This window comes from Lingula anatina, chromosome 5 (genome assembly GCF_051362555.1).
Source record: "Lingula anatina isolate TDL-2025a chromosome 5, LinAna3.0, whole genome shotgun sequence".
Taxonomy (NCBI): domain Eukaryota; kingdom Metazoa; phylum Brachiopoda; class Lingulata; order Lingulida; family Lingulidae; genus Lingula; species Lingula anatina.
This window is the reverse complement of record NC_141771.1, coordinates 21,929,725-21,944,148: the sequence shown is the minus strand read 5'-3', so window position 1 is coordinate 21,944,148 and position 14,424 is coordinate 21,929,725. Positions and strand designations below refer to the sequence as shown.

The 14,424-nt window shown below is 39.3% G+C and overlaps 1 protein-coding gene across 2 annotated transcripts; it reads left to right on the top strand.

Annotated features, from left to right (window-relative positions):
- The first annotated feature begins 4,439 nt into the window (after positions 1-4,439).
- Positions 4,440-14,314, top strand: LOC106158199 (cytochrome P450 10-like). 2 transcript variants are annotated; one of them, XM_087012982.1, is made up of 10 exons: positions 4,440-4,591; positions 7,683-7,937; positions 8,140-8,371; positions 9,311-9,498; positions 10,042-10,243; positions 10,790-10,952; positions 11,605-11,771; positions 12,514-12,595; positions 12,898-13,098; positions 13,656-14,314. In XM_087012982.1, exons 2-10 carry the CDS (start codon positions 7,721-7,723, stop codon positions 13,791-13,793), a joined length of 1,590 nt encoding a protein of 529 aa, XP_086869108.1. In that variant the 5' UTR covers positions 4,440-4,591; positions 7,683-7,720; the 3' UTR covers positions 13,794-14,314. The 2 variants fall into 2 exon arrangements, with proteins under 2 accessions (XP_086869108.1, XP_086869109.1); XM_087012983.1 differs by having other exon boundaries at positions 4,467-4,591; positions 7,704-7,937.
- Positions 14,315-14,424: the final 110 nt, after the last annotated feature.

Here is a 14,424-nt window from a genome sequence, read left to right as displayed (position 1 = left end):
AGAGATCATGTCTTCCTCCATGAGGATGTGATTGGGGGCAGGGGATCGGATTTGAGACAGAGGGTGATGTTGGCTGACAGAAGCAACGTCGTCAGGGAGGGGGAGCTTATCTGGATCTCCTGTGGGATGACGAGATACGCAATCTGCAGCAAGGTGTTTGACCCCACGTATATGTACCATCTGGAAGCGGTATCTGAGGGTCTTCTCCTTCAAGTTTCTTAGGCAGGGATTGTTGATATCATCAAGGGACCTGCCGCTAAAGACCTTCAGTAATGGCTTGTGGTCAACTGCAATGATGAGGTCATGACATCCAAGGACAAAGTACCTTGTCTTGTTCAGAGCATCAGCAACAGCTAGGGTTTCACCCTCGATGGGGGCATATCGCGATTCAGCAGAGTGGGTAAAACGGCTGCCTACAAGAGTAATCTTCCATCCAGATGGGCAGCAGAATGGTCGGATAGGCTGGCAAGAGCAATTCTTCTGTAGGAGCCAGAACCCAATTCCATTTTTGGACCAGTCAGTTGCAAGGCATGTGGGCCTGGACTTGTCAAATATTCGGACCCCCTCTTCAATTTCCTTGGAGATGACAGCCTTGGATTCTTCGAAGAGACTGTTGAGATCCTCGTCCCATCTGAAGGGGGTTCCAGGTTGAAGAAAACATCTAAAGGGAAGCATTTTGTCTGCCATGCTGAAGGCATATGATACCTGGTTGACCAAACCAAACCATGATCGCACATCAGTCATGTTTCGAGGGGTGGGAAAGTCCAAGATGGCCTGAAGGTACTTGGAACTGGGCTTGACACTGTCCAGGGTAATGTCAAATCCTGCAAATTCCACCTCATCTTGTGCAAAGACAAACCTCTCTGGGTTCAGGGTGATGCCATGTCTACCACAGATGTCTAACCACTTCACGGCTTTGAAGAAACTCCCCTCTATTGAGCTGGACAAAAGTAGGACATCATCGACACATTTGGTTTTGTTAGTGATGTGCGAGACAATTTCGTCGTATCTCCTGGTGTACCCATCACCTGAAGCAATGTATTCTTGGGGGGGGCAACCTAATATCGGTATCTGCCCCAGGGTGTGATAAACGTTGTTAAATGGCGATCCTCCTCACGAATGGGTACACTGTGGTATCCATTCCACGCATCCAGAACTGTCTTTTTCTTGCCCTATCTTGGTGAAAAGGAGAAGGGGTGTGGTGGGTCTCTCGTGTAGCATGTGCATTTAGGGCCTGTAGATCAACTGTGCGGCGTAGCCTGCCATTGTTCTTCACACATACACCCATGCAGTGGCACCAGGTGACTGGCTTACCAATTGGGATTGGTTCGATGACCCCCAGTCTGACGTCATGGTGATCAACTGTGCGGCGTAGCCTGCCATTGTTCTTCGCCCATACAACCATGCAGTGGCACCAGGTGACTGGCTTACCAATTGGGACTGGTTCGATGACCCCCAGTCTGACATCTTGGTCGAGACCTGCTTTCACTTCTTCCTGCCAGTGAAGTGGGAATGGTATTGGAGTGTGATAGGCTACTGGTGCAGCTCAAGGGTCTACCATCAATTTCATTGGCGGGCTGTCCATAAGGGGCAAGGGCTGATGATCACATGTATTAAACGTACTGGACCTGTAATAGTCCAGAAGGTATTCCTTCAGTCGCCCACGATTCTGTTCCTCTGCAGGGAAGGGCAGCTTGGTTGGAGGCTGGTGAGGTGGTTGACGTTTGGGGCAAGTGCATGTGTGTTGGGCATCAGTGCCACATGCTGTAAGGGTAATGTCAGGGAACACGGATGCACACTGCGACATGTGATCTGCACCCACAGTCGGGAAGGTCTTTGGTATGATGCCAAGTGCAAAACATGCCTCCCAGCTGATTAAGAGCTTGTCAGAGTTGTTGGTGACATAAGTCATCTGTCTTGTTTCCACCAGTTTGCCAGATGGGCCCCTCCCAGCATAGGAAAGTATAGTTGCTCTAAGAATGTTGATGCCATTGTTGACAGCAGTGTGCATCTTCATAGTGACTGGGATCAGGTCCTGTTGCTTCAGGCCTAGACGTTGGATTACCTTAATGCCACAAGGCAGCTCTGACAACCAGTGTCAGCCATTGAAGGATGTTCTATTGGTGTGGCTGAGGATAGAAGGCTGAAGCCTAGCTCTCTGTAATCATCTGCACAGACAGTGATTCTGAGATTGACGAACGGTTGTGGTTTGGAAGCTCTTCGCACCCACGTGTCATTCAATTGATCATAGATATGATGATCTAAAGCAATGGCCCTGCCTTTCCTATGTTGTGTTGTGATGGTGACAGAGCAGAGCGATTCATAGACTGCGCCTTCACAGTCATCTGCCTCATGACAGGAAGTAGTCTTCTGGCTCGGCTTGGGTTTATCTTTGCTACGGCACACTATTTCAAGGTGGTGGTATCACGTGCAGGTCTGGCATTTGTGCCCAAAGGTGGGGCAATCTTTCCTACGAATGCGTAGAGGAGCAGCCTTGCCATGGCCAGTTTTTCCGCAGTAGCCACAGGGGTCCTGGGGTGGTTTTTAGGCAGGGGCGGGGGTCTCTTTTTTCTTGCGTCGGTAAGTGCTACCGATGGCCTCAGCTGCTTGGGATTCTTGTAAGCGTGATGCGGAGCACTTTTCTGCTTCTTTTGCTTCCACAAATTGGAGGACTTCCTCCAATGTCATGTCCTGGTTCTTATCCCCTAAAAGGTCTATTTGGATCTCAGAGTCTGCTAGTCCATGGGTTAGAACATCACGGGTCATCTCCTCCATGTAGCTTACAGCAGTGTTGCAACTGGGGCATGAGACAGAAAATTTGCATACTCCTGCCTGGCCTTTTAGACGGGCTCCATAGTTGCGAGCAGGTTCATCTCTGTCTTGGCGCATGTTCTGTAGTGTCACTCTTGCCACCATTGTGTTCTCTGTGCGTACTGCTAATGCTTTGATTGCAGCCATCACCTCATCAACGGATTAGTTTGCAAGGCTCCCACATGCTGTCCTACTTAGGTCTTATCGCAAGGGGTCATCACAACATTCCAGCAATTGGATAACCCTGTCTTTGCCAGCTATCTTTGTTGCATAGGCATATTCTGTCCATCTGGACTGAAAGTATGACCACTCTTCGCTGGTACCACAGGCTGATATTGTGGGCCGCTTGACTTTCTCCACTTTGGCTGCAGTAACGGGGGCATTGGTATGAACAGAGCTGTGTGTGGTGAGTAGGGCTGCTACGATAGTGGCGTCAAGGTCATCTGTGGTGTAGTCACAGCCTTCTATTGGGCATTGGACCGCCGGCATGATGTCAGGTATGGGATAGCGATCATATATAAGTACACTGTACTATTTCTCGTTAAGCGTTTATTGGTCCAACTTGACACTGATCGCTATCTGAAACAGAAGATGAATTACATAAGTCTACATTAATAATAATCCTATAGTGCCTTATGACTCAAATATGTATATAGTTTAATTTCTTGAATCTCGTTTGTAAAATAATTTTACTATGTGTAATAAGGTGTTTGAAATATTATTATTATTATAATACACGGATATCTTAGTCTATTATCTTAGAGGTCTGTGTACATTTTGAAATATAATATAAAACTCGTTATTTTCAAGCATGTGGAGTTTTTTGAAGAAATCTCTGTAAAAATCGTTTCAGTCACTTTAATTGAAATATATTAGACACAGGTATCTTCAGTCGTGTTCTGTATCTCTAAATAAATAAAATTACTTTTAACTGCTTTGTTCTTGTGTTGTACACTTCCATTAGTTAAATGTTTACAACTTGTTAATCAATGGGTTAAATAAAATTAAACAATGCACTCCGGTAAAAAGAGCCAAGTTATCAAGTTTACAGTGAGCACTTAGTAATCTCTGACCAGGAAAGCATTTTTTACCCTCACATTCTGTCTAAATCTGATTGTTGTGCTCACCACGATTTGCTCCATAATGTGCTAGTGAAGACAACAAAGAACGAAAATGATCTCTTGCACATATAGCCGTCACCTGCGTCTATCGTCGCCTTTGCAGTCGTCACCGTCGTCGCCATGCACTTAAACATTTTGGCTTTAATCCTTCAGAACTAATGTTTATTCATTAAAGGCAAGTCGAGTTCGAAAATTAGCATGATCGGGTCATTTTTTTCAAAAGTTCTTCTGTTTTTCACTTTTTTCAGTATGTATGCAACATTGATAACACATTTCAAGGAAAACTGATTGGCTTATTGTCATGAAACTCACAGGAGAGATCAATCTTACTAAAATACGGGTTGGGTTTAAAAATCAGCTTGATCGGTGCAGTTTTGATGAAGTTATGCCTTTTTTTAAGTGGTTTTTCATCAAGTTTAATTCCCGATAAGGTCAAATTCTGTGAACCTTCACCTTGATGCACTAGTCTGGTGCTTATAAAACTGGCTCTTCATACAGTGTCGCCTACTCTTATAAAACCGCGTAGGCCGTGACACAAAAAAAAAACTATTATTGTAACTGGGTCAGCTCCCGTGTTATTATTGTTGCTCGGGTACAGCCGTCCCCAGAACAAGCAAGGCAGTAGCGGTATATGCCTTAAAGATACAGGAGTCCTCTAGGTAGGTGTGTTCTACAAGAGTGCTTAGCACAAGCAAACACCCGAGTAATCCTAACCATCACAGCAGACAGTGTACAGATACCGTATAGATGTGAAAGACTGAGACCACATTTCCGTAGACTGAAAAGATGCTTTGGGACGTGAGAAAAAATTCTGTATTAAATGTCGTGATGGTTGAATGGGGGAGTGGAGAATGGGGCAGCTGCTGACTGTCTACAGTGTACTTGTACGTGTAAACAGCCAGGTGGTATGTTGCTGGGTAGGCCTACGCATCAAGACGTCCGAGACGCTGACTGAAGGAAAATGAATTGATTAAGAAACTCCTGATTTATATTGCTGGGTACGCATCTACATGGACAATAGAAGTGACACCCCTACTGAACCAATACTTTGGGGAAGATAAATAACTGTGGAATGATATACTCCTGGTATCATTTTATTAACATCAAATTTCACAAGAGAAACGGTTCTGACTGAACAATTCAACTGTATCGATATTCTGACATTGCTTATATTCGGCCTCTTCAGGTTAATAATTTTGATTACTCTGATGCAGGAGGTGACACTTCTATTGTCCAGTGTGTGTTGACGTCAGAGACGCTGACTGAGGGAAAATGGATTAAGAGACTCCTGATTTACTATGCTAAAAGAAAATGCGCACCCTGTATAAAACTTCAAAATATACTTTTCAAGAATTTCTAGGGGAGATCGTTGGGATGGTATGTCAACTTTCCCTGCCCCCCCCCCCCCCTGCGGCTCAAACTCCATGCATGTGTTTTGCATTTTGTTTTATGTAAAAAGAGTGTTGAAAAAGAAAAGATACTCATTTTAGAATAGATATCTCTTGTGCATATATTTGCATTTTCAAGGTGTGACTTATTTTCATCGACCTTAAGACCTTTGCAAGTCATATTTTCTTAATATCATGTTACCTGCAGTGCATGATTAAAGATCGATTGTGATTATGCGGTTAAGCATTATGTAATATCATATCAAAAGTGAAGGAAACCTATTTTGAGCACTGTCACCATAGTGACCATTAAAGGAAACCCATATCTTTAACTCTTCTCAAACTTACAGAAAAAAACATAGGACCTAAATGCAGTTTTAGCTTTAAAACATAGATTCATTGACAGTCATTTGCTGTTAAGCATTATCTAATATTGTATATTGTATGAAATTCCTATTTTGGACTTTGCTGCCATGATGACCATGTTACTCATGATTCTGAAATTTACTGCAAATACTCATAGGACTGAAGTGTTGGAAAATCAGTGAGAATGCTTTCTGTTTTGGTAGCAATGCAGTTCCTTATGAAATTCTCATTTTCACATACTCTTTGGTGCCATATAGATACAACAGGTGGTCAGTCTGTAATTGTCCCTTGGGTAGTCACTAGCTAAGTTTAGAGCCAGTAAGTCACTTGACTAATTAAGTGGTATATATATATATATATATATATATATATATATATATATATATATATATATATATATATACTGATGCTCATAAGTTAAGCAACACTTTCTAATTTCTCAAATTTCTCAGCAACCAAGCTTTTTATTGAGACAAAATTGGTACAGTAGCTAGATATATCTCTTGTTTTTACTTTGACTAACTGTACCCTTATATTTGAGTACTTTTTACTGCTGGACACAGTAGAATATGCAATGGGGGTGACACTTGCGAAAAACACAGTTTGGCCATGCCATGTGCAGCTTCCAGTTTGGCTAGTTTCATGGGCACAAATTGTTATATTGCACCAACTAATGGTTAGTAGAGTACTTAACGAGGCCATCAGGTGGCAAATAATAGGAACTTATCGAGCTGGGGTGCCAAAGAGACAGATTGCAAGGCAACAAAAATAGCGCAAGTCAAGTGTCCAAGCTGGTAGCAAAATGGCACCAAACTCATCATGTATTGGACAAGCCTTTTTCTGGTAGACCAATATTAACCGACGCAAGAGATGAAAATGTCTGGTTTGATTATGCCATCAGAACCAGTTCATGTTGGCCAAACAACTGAGGAACATCTAGCCTGGATTAGGAAGAGCTCGAATCAGTAGGCAAACAGTCAACGGGCATCTTTTACAAGCCGAACTTTCATCTAAAAGACCTCGTCAAAAGCCACCGTCGACCAACAGACACAAGCAGATAAGATTGGCATGAGCCAGATGACGAGAAAGATTTAATTTATGTATTAACTTGCAGTGGATGTGGTGAGAACTATATAGGACAAACCGGAGACACTCTCCGACATAGAATGACCGTTCACAGACAACAAATAAGACAACCTAAATATCAGTGCACGTCTGTGAGTGGACACATCAGGGAATGCTCTATGAACAAAAACAAGGACTTTAGGGTATTCCCATTTTATAAATTCACTAGGGAAACAACCCAAACAGAAAGGGAAATAAAAGAAAACCTATTTATTAATAAATATAAACCTACATTAAACAGGTAACATCATTGGTAAAAGCAACAATGAAATACCCATTGTTAGAAACATCACATTCAGCCTCTTTGACATCTTTTAGTAACCAAAATAAACAAACCACCTGAAGATGCAATGAAACCTGTCGGGGCAAAACAGCTGCTGTTCTTTTTTTTTTTTTTTATTATATACCAGTGTTTGAATATATATATATATATATATATATATATATATATATATATATATATATATATATATATATATATATATATATATTCAAACACTGGTATTTTCAAAATGTGAATTTTAACTCCCATCCACCTAAAGCTATAAACATTTTCTGTATTTCCACATAAGCGGTAGTACTGGGGTTTATGTAATTAAACATTGTTATATCATTTTATGCACTGTCAACATTTTCCACATATTGGGATTTTTATTATGTGAATTTAAACTGTCATGGTTTTGAAACTGTAATCTTATTGACCATGTTACCTGTTGTGCATGATTTAAGTTTAATTTTGGTTGACTGTGTTGTTATAAGCATTATTTATTTTTACATCAAAATTGACAAAATGACAAACTTTCTACATCCTTATTTTGTGCTCTTTGTCTGTGCATTTGACAGCTTTGCTGCCTTGTTTAATGATTTCCAGCTTTTCCCTTCTTACTTCAAGTCATCTCCTCATCCAAGATGCCTGTACATTTACACCAGCCTGGGAGATGGACTAAATGTGCCCTGTACTATATCACCAGCCGGTCCTACACGACCTCCACTACCACCAAAATCAAAGACCCGACCACACCCCACGGGGCGGCTACACACGTACCTCAGGCACGGCCGCTGGAAGAAATGCCAGGACCAAAAGGCTTACCTTTGCTGGGAAACCTTCTGGACTATACCATGTTTGGTACGCTCATTTTGTACTGTCGTCTAGTGTGTTAGCCGGTCAGATAAACCATTATTATACCGGTATAGTTTATATAATATTCCTTTAGGTGTAGTAGTTTTACGACCCTTGTTTATGAGACAAATATCGGTATATTTTTAATGTTAAAACCATCGTATGATATTTTAAGTATAACATGAAAATTTATCAAATCATCTTCCAGGGAACAAAAAAATATCTAAATTACACCTGCAGCTCGCTAAGGACTTTGAGAAATATGGAAAGATTTTCAAGGAAAGACTCGGACCCAGCACATACATGATTTATGTGTCCGACCCTGAAGATATTGCCACTGTGTTTAGAAAGGAGGGCCGTTACCCAAGCCGCGGGGCTTCGATACCCTTGCTGGATGTTTATTACAAGCGCACAGGAAAACCTTTAACTTTAGGAATGGGGTAAGTAGAGGCATATAACATTTTCCAGATTCAGAGCTAAACATTGGTACTCTTCTCTTCGTTTTTAAAAAATATGAGTATTTTTTCTTTCAAGACAAAATTTCTCAGAATATTTCTATTTAAAAGCTTAATATTGCAGTATTTTTCTGTTTATTTTTAAAACTAATTATTTTTTCTCGTTCATATGAAACGTCTTTTTTTTTTCAATGTAAAATGGAAAAGTATTCTTCACTTCAAAGTAAAAAAAAAGTAAGAGTTTTCTCTGATTCAACGCTACACATAGCTGTATTTTTTTTTTCTGTCTATCTTTGAAAATCGGTGTTTTCCTTGTTTAGATTTAAAATTAAAATACATCTTTAAAAATATTCTGTTTTAAAAGTATAATATCTATGCTTTCGGCTAGTCAGCCTTCTTCATGGACACAAATTTAACGCTTGATTCTCATATACAAGATCTATACGGTGATTTATGATTAGCATTGTCTAAGTTGTAATGTAAAATGTAAAATTTTTTTTCTCCTTGGTGCAAGAAACGACAGTTTTAAGTTTAACAGTGCAGTTTTTTCCTGTTCGTCTTTGAATATCAGAGAAACTTCCCATTGAAAATGAAACACCAATGTAATCTGTAGAAGTATTTTTTCCTTAGGGATAGAAAGGAGTTTTTATATCTGTTTAAAGTTAAACAGTGTAATATTTTTTCATTTTTTGTATACCAAAAAATTGAATGGAACATCAACCTAATATGCAGAAGTATTGTTATCTTTAGTGCATGAAACAACAGTTTTACTTTTAGAATCAAGTTTTCTGTTCTCCTTTGAAAATCAGAAAAGTAAACAATCACATATTTTAGCTTATTTGTCTTGACGTAGTGGTAGGCATGCACTCCCTGCGTGTCTTTCTAGATTTTAGTCAGTGAAAACATTTTAGTTTCTCTTTCAAGAGATGGCAAACAGTGGCATGACCGACGTACGACGACCCAGAAGAAAATGCTCCGCCCCCAAGCCGTGCAGCTCTACCTAAGTATGCAGTCCCAAGTCACAGATGACTTTGTGGCTTACCTGCGGAAGATGGCCGAGGAAAAGACAGAGCTCGATATTCAGGAGGAACTGGTGCAGTACGTCATGGAATGTAAGCTTCTCTTCACACACGTTTTAATGTTGCAAAAGCAAATGCGTACCTACATGTTTTGAAATAAAGAATGAACCGTGACTGAATTGAAAAGTGAATATATAAAGGAACGTTTCTTCCGCCAGTTTTATGATATAACACTTTAATGTTAATATGTTTTTGCACAGCCTGTGGGTCGCCATATTTGATCGCGGATCTGTTAGTTTGCTGTTCTGAATGCGCTCTTTGGCCCCATTCAGAAAAGGGGACTAACTAGCCCGTGGATCAAATATGGCGACCCACCACAAAGCTTGCCGTCTAATCTGCTAATGGACACTGGGGAAGTAATGAAGTGGTCAGACATATTTTACCTTCATACTAATTAGTCCCTTATTTTGAATGGAGCCTTAGTCAACATTTGAGGATGTAGTCACTTTTAGTATTGCTTATTGGTAGCTATTTCCATTTCAGAAAATGTTTCTTGTTCAGGTTGGAGTCAAATTATTTTATTTCACTTTTTTTTTCCTTTTTTAATCACCTCATTTTTATTTGCCTACCTTTTAGCGATTGGAAATGTATGTTTTAATATGCGACTCAACGTGCTCGGAGCTAAATTGCAACACGATGCCAAGGAGCGAATGTTTATTCAGAAGAACGAAGAGTTGTTTGCCCTGCTGGCCGATACCATCTTCTCTTTTCCGCTCTTTAAGTGGTTTCCAACGCCTCTCTATGCTCGGTTTGTGAAAGTGTACTCCTTTATCTTACAGTAAGTACAGGGGTATGACAGAACCTTTTACACGCACTCAATGGGATCAGTTGTGGGAGCAAATATTTTCAATTTAGAATATTTGGTGACCGCCGTGATTGAGGAAAGATTAAAATTGAAATTCAGACCAAAATTGACAGGTGATTTTACAATACAATATGATCTACCCAAGCCCATGCCTCAGTTATGGGGGATTCCCTGCAGAATTAAGACTTTCATCTAACAAATTAGCAAAAGAACAAGGGAGATACTCCAACACTACAAAGAAAATAAAATTTTAATCTTTGTTATGTGAACGAGATAGGAGAGGAATTTCTTTATACTCTGATATAAACATAACATATTACATTTAAGGAAGAAATTTATTAAAAAAAACACCCTAAGGCCTACCAAGGGTTATCGTTGAAAAATAATACGAAATTAAGTAATTAAGGTAAAAATATATCACAATCAAAATACGAATCCCTTTGGCTATTTGTTGATTTTATAACATGACTTCAGTTATCCTACATGCAGTTCATTTAATCTTTGTTTTATTTGTTTCAGATTTTCAGCGGATCTTGTCGAAAAGAGTCTTGCGAAAAATGCCGAGTTGAGGACAACGGAAGACAGTCCGCATCATTTCATTACCGACCTTGTCAAGGACGGCGAATCCATTGAAAACGCCTCGAATTCCGCCGCAGCACTCTTTGTAGCAGGAGTAGAATCGGTGACTTGTAAACCATTTCCAAATATTTTTTTATTTTGTCAGTTTGTTTGAAGTGCTTTAAGTTATATTTCTGAGGATACTTAAGGAAATACTTATGACAGCAAATCGTATAACTGTTTCTCTCTCTCTCTCTCTCTCTCTCTCTCTCTTCATTCGACAGTTTCCCTTTACGATATCATATTGTCTTTGAATGGGGCGTTTATCATTAACACGACCATTCAGCTGTGAGAAATTAAATGTTTGATATGGAGTCGAAAGCTGACATTGAAACCGACTATTTTACGTGTAATACACAAAAATGTTTAAAAGGAGCCGAAATAATACGGAAAGAGAGCGTCAGGATAAACGTATGCTAGATGCATCCCCAAGGCTTCTTCCCATGTTACCTTTCTTCACTTAACATATTGGTGGTAAGTCCCTCTTCCCTACACCCCCTCCCCCCCCCCCCCCCCCGGAAAAACAGACACACCCCAACATAGGTAGTAGAGACGAGAAAGATATTACTGTATATTCATTTTGAATTTCTCTATACCCTCTTTACTATCAACATGTCATGACGGAATATGTCCTGTTTTCCTGCGTAGCTTTGGCCTTACTTACTTGTAAGTTAGGCTTTGTGTCTACTTGTATTTTTTGTTGCTCTCTTTTTCAGACCTCGAACAGCCTGGCCTTTTTACTGTACAATTTGGCCCGCAGCCCAGACAAACAAGACAAATTAAGGGCCGAAGTGACCCGAGTGTTGCCGAGAGATGGTCACATGACCACCGAACACCTCAATCGTCTGCCCTATATGAAAGCGTGTGTGAAAGAGTCTATGAGGTATGCAATGAAATCGTAAAAATGATATACCTTTATCTACATTTTTCTGGGTAGTAAGCCAAACGCTGCATTTGTAGTACAAATGAGTAACTTGGCATTAATGTTCCTTGGCCAAATGACATTTTTTTATCCATAGAGATACTTCTATTGATGCATAAATTTGCATAATTTACATAATTAGCATAATTAGATACAAAAATATGATATATCATATTAGCTTCACTTTTATGACTAAAAACGTATATTATCAAACCTGACTTAATTACCAGGAACCCATTTATGGAAACAATTGCCTGACATTTGGTGTCTCAAATTCAAGATGGACGCCATCCGCCATTTTGAAAGTGGACATAATTTTGCCATTTTTATTATTATTATTATTATTTTATTATTATTTATTTTATTTTTATTTTTATTTTATTTTTTTTTAGCGTTTGACCTACATATACGTGCAATAATTCTCTTACTACATGTATTTTACGGGTTCATAAGTTATTTTTGATATTGTTTGGTGGTAGAAGATAATTTGAAGGGACATATTATATAGATATAGCCCAGCCGAGCCCATTAAGCCCAGTCCATAGTGACAATTATAATATTTTAAAAGGACTTAGAAACTACTTTTATTGTGTGTACGTTAAAGAGTTTTCTAATCTCCGTCTAGTGTTTGAATATAGTTGTAACGATCAGTTCATATCTTCTTTAAAATTTTGTTGCAGAATATGTAAGTTTGTTTTTTCAGGTTATACTTCCCTGTAGTGATAGCAGCTTCGAGAATCCTGGCCGAAGACGCTGTTCTGGGAGGTTACCTAGTACCAAAAGGGGTTTGTGGATATCTATTGTCACATAATATTGTTGCAAGCGTGGTCTGATCTCAAATTAGACTAGAAGCCAAATTAACCATTTTCTTAAGAAAAAAGTTTTAATACTTACTTAAACCGCCACAACTTAAGTGCTCCTATTGGAGTATGACATTCTCAACTTTACAAAGTTCAGTTTTAACGTAAATTTCTAATTTTAACAATTTGCCTGTCTGTTTTAAGGAGGTAGCGGTGGTTAATCTAAAGTTTGGGTGATATGTCATGCTCAGTCACGTGACTGATCATTACTTTATTTTTTCTTTCAGACCTGTGTGATAAACTGTAACAACATATCGTGCTTACAGTCCGAGTACTTTCCTAACCCTCACACCTACTCTCCTGAACGCTGGATGAAGGAGGACAACGTGCAGCCACACCCTTTCCTCATGCTGCCCTTCGGCCACGGCCCCAGAATGTGTTTAGGGAAACGGTTCGCGGAACAGCAGATGTACATTGCTGTCAGCAAGGTATTAACCCCAATCTCTCTGTCTCTGTCTTTCTGCTCTCTTTTTCTCTCTTCCCTCTCTCTCCCCCCTCTTTCCCCCTCTCTCGCTCTCTCTCTCTCTTTTTCTTTCCTCCCCCTCTCCCTCTCTTCTCACTCTCTCCCTCTTTGCTATACATACAAACACTTTTTTTTCTGCAACATTCTCGGAGTCTCCTTCAGATTTAAACAAGAAAACAACGTAATTCACTTGATCTTACTTAGATATGTGGATATAATTCATTAGGTATTTATTTGATATGATCTTATTCTTCAACAAGCCCTTGTTTGCGCATGGGCAATCATCTTAACTTTATAAAGGAATCCTTCCCAGATTTTCCCGGAAAAATTGAAATTTCTTCTACTCACGAATCACCGTCCAGCCTCTGTACATGAATCCGTGTTTTATACCATTCCTTATTGCTACGTTATTGCTACGATTCATGCAGGAAATGTAGAGATAGAATTCGTGTTTTGGGGACACTTTCAAACGCGGATTGTTTACCTTTTTATTCCACCATTCCATTATCTTTCTCTCTTCAGCTTGTCCAGAATTTCACGATACAACACACGGGCTCGGAGGACATCGGAATCACGTATACTTCATTTGGGAAACCAGACGAACCTCTTGGTCTAACAGTCACACCAAGAAGCAACAATGTTCTGCAGGAAAAGCACTGACGAACTGTACGTTTCACTTTGGTATTTAAAGGCCCTGACTTACCCAGGCTATCGCTAAGGGGAGAGGGGCAATGTAAAAGAAAAATCACAGAGCGAAGCGAAATTAGACGTTTTAACCATAATATGCAGGGTACAGGGTTGTAAAATTGGTTTGTTTTTCTCGTCTCATTCTTTTTCCTTTATTTTAATATTAATTGTGTTCCAAACATTGTATAATTATCCCTTATAACTCAAATATGTACATAGTTTATTCTTTCTTATTTCTATTTTGTAAAATAAATTAGCAATGTGTAATAAGGTGTTTTAAAGATTATTATTATTAAAATACATGAATGTCTTAGTCTATTATCTTAGAGGTCTGAGCACAAATGTAATATAAAACTCGTATTCAAGCCTGTGGAGTTTTTTAAAGAAATCTTTGTAAAAATCGTTTCTGTCACTTTCATTGATATATATTAGACACGTGTATCTTCAGTCGTGTTTATATCTCTGAATGCATAAAATTAATTTTAATTGTTTTATTCTTGTGTTGTACACTTCGATTATTTAAAGGGATAATAACTCTTTGTATGAGATCTATATTTCACAATGAAAACATTGTGAACAACTCATAGAAATATAATACATTCTG

Excerpts from the sequence above, each read along its gene's own strand:
- LOC106158199 (XM_087012982.1), top strand. The coding sequence starts at position 7,721 with ATGCCTGTACATTTACACCAGCCTGGGAGATGGACTAAATGTGCCCTG. Across the intron at positions 12,596-12,897 it reads GTTACCTAGTACCAAAAGGG|ACCTGTGTGATAAACTGTAA; the intron begins GTTTGTGGATAT and ends TTTTTCTTTCAG. Across the intron at positions 13,099-13,655 it reads TGTACATTGCTGTCAGCAAG|CTTGTCCAGAATTTCACGAT; the intron begins GTATTAACCCCA and ends TTCTCTCTTCAG.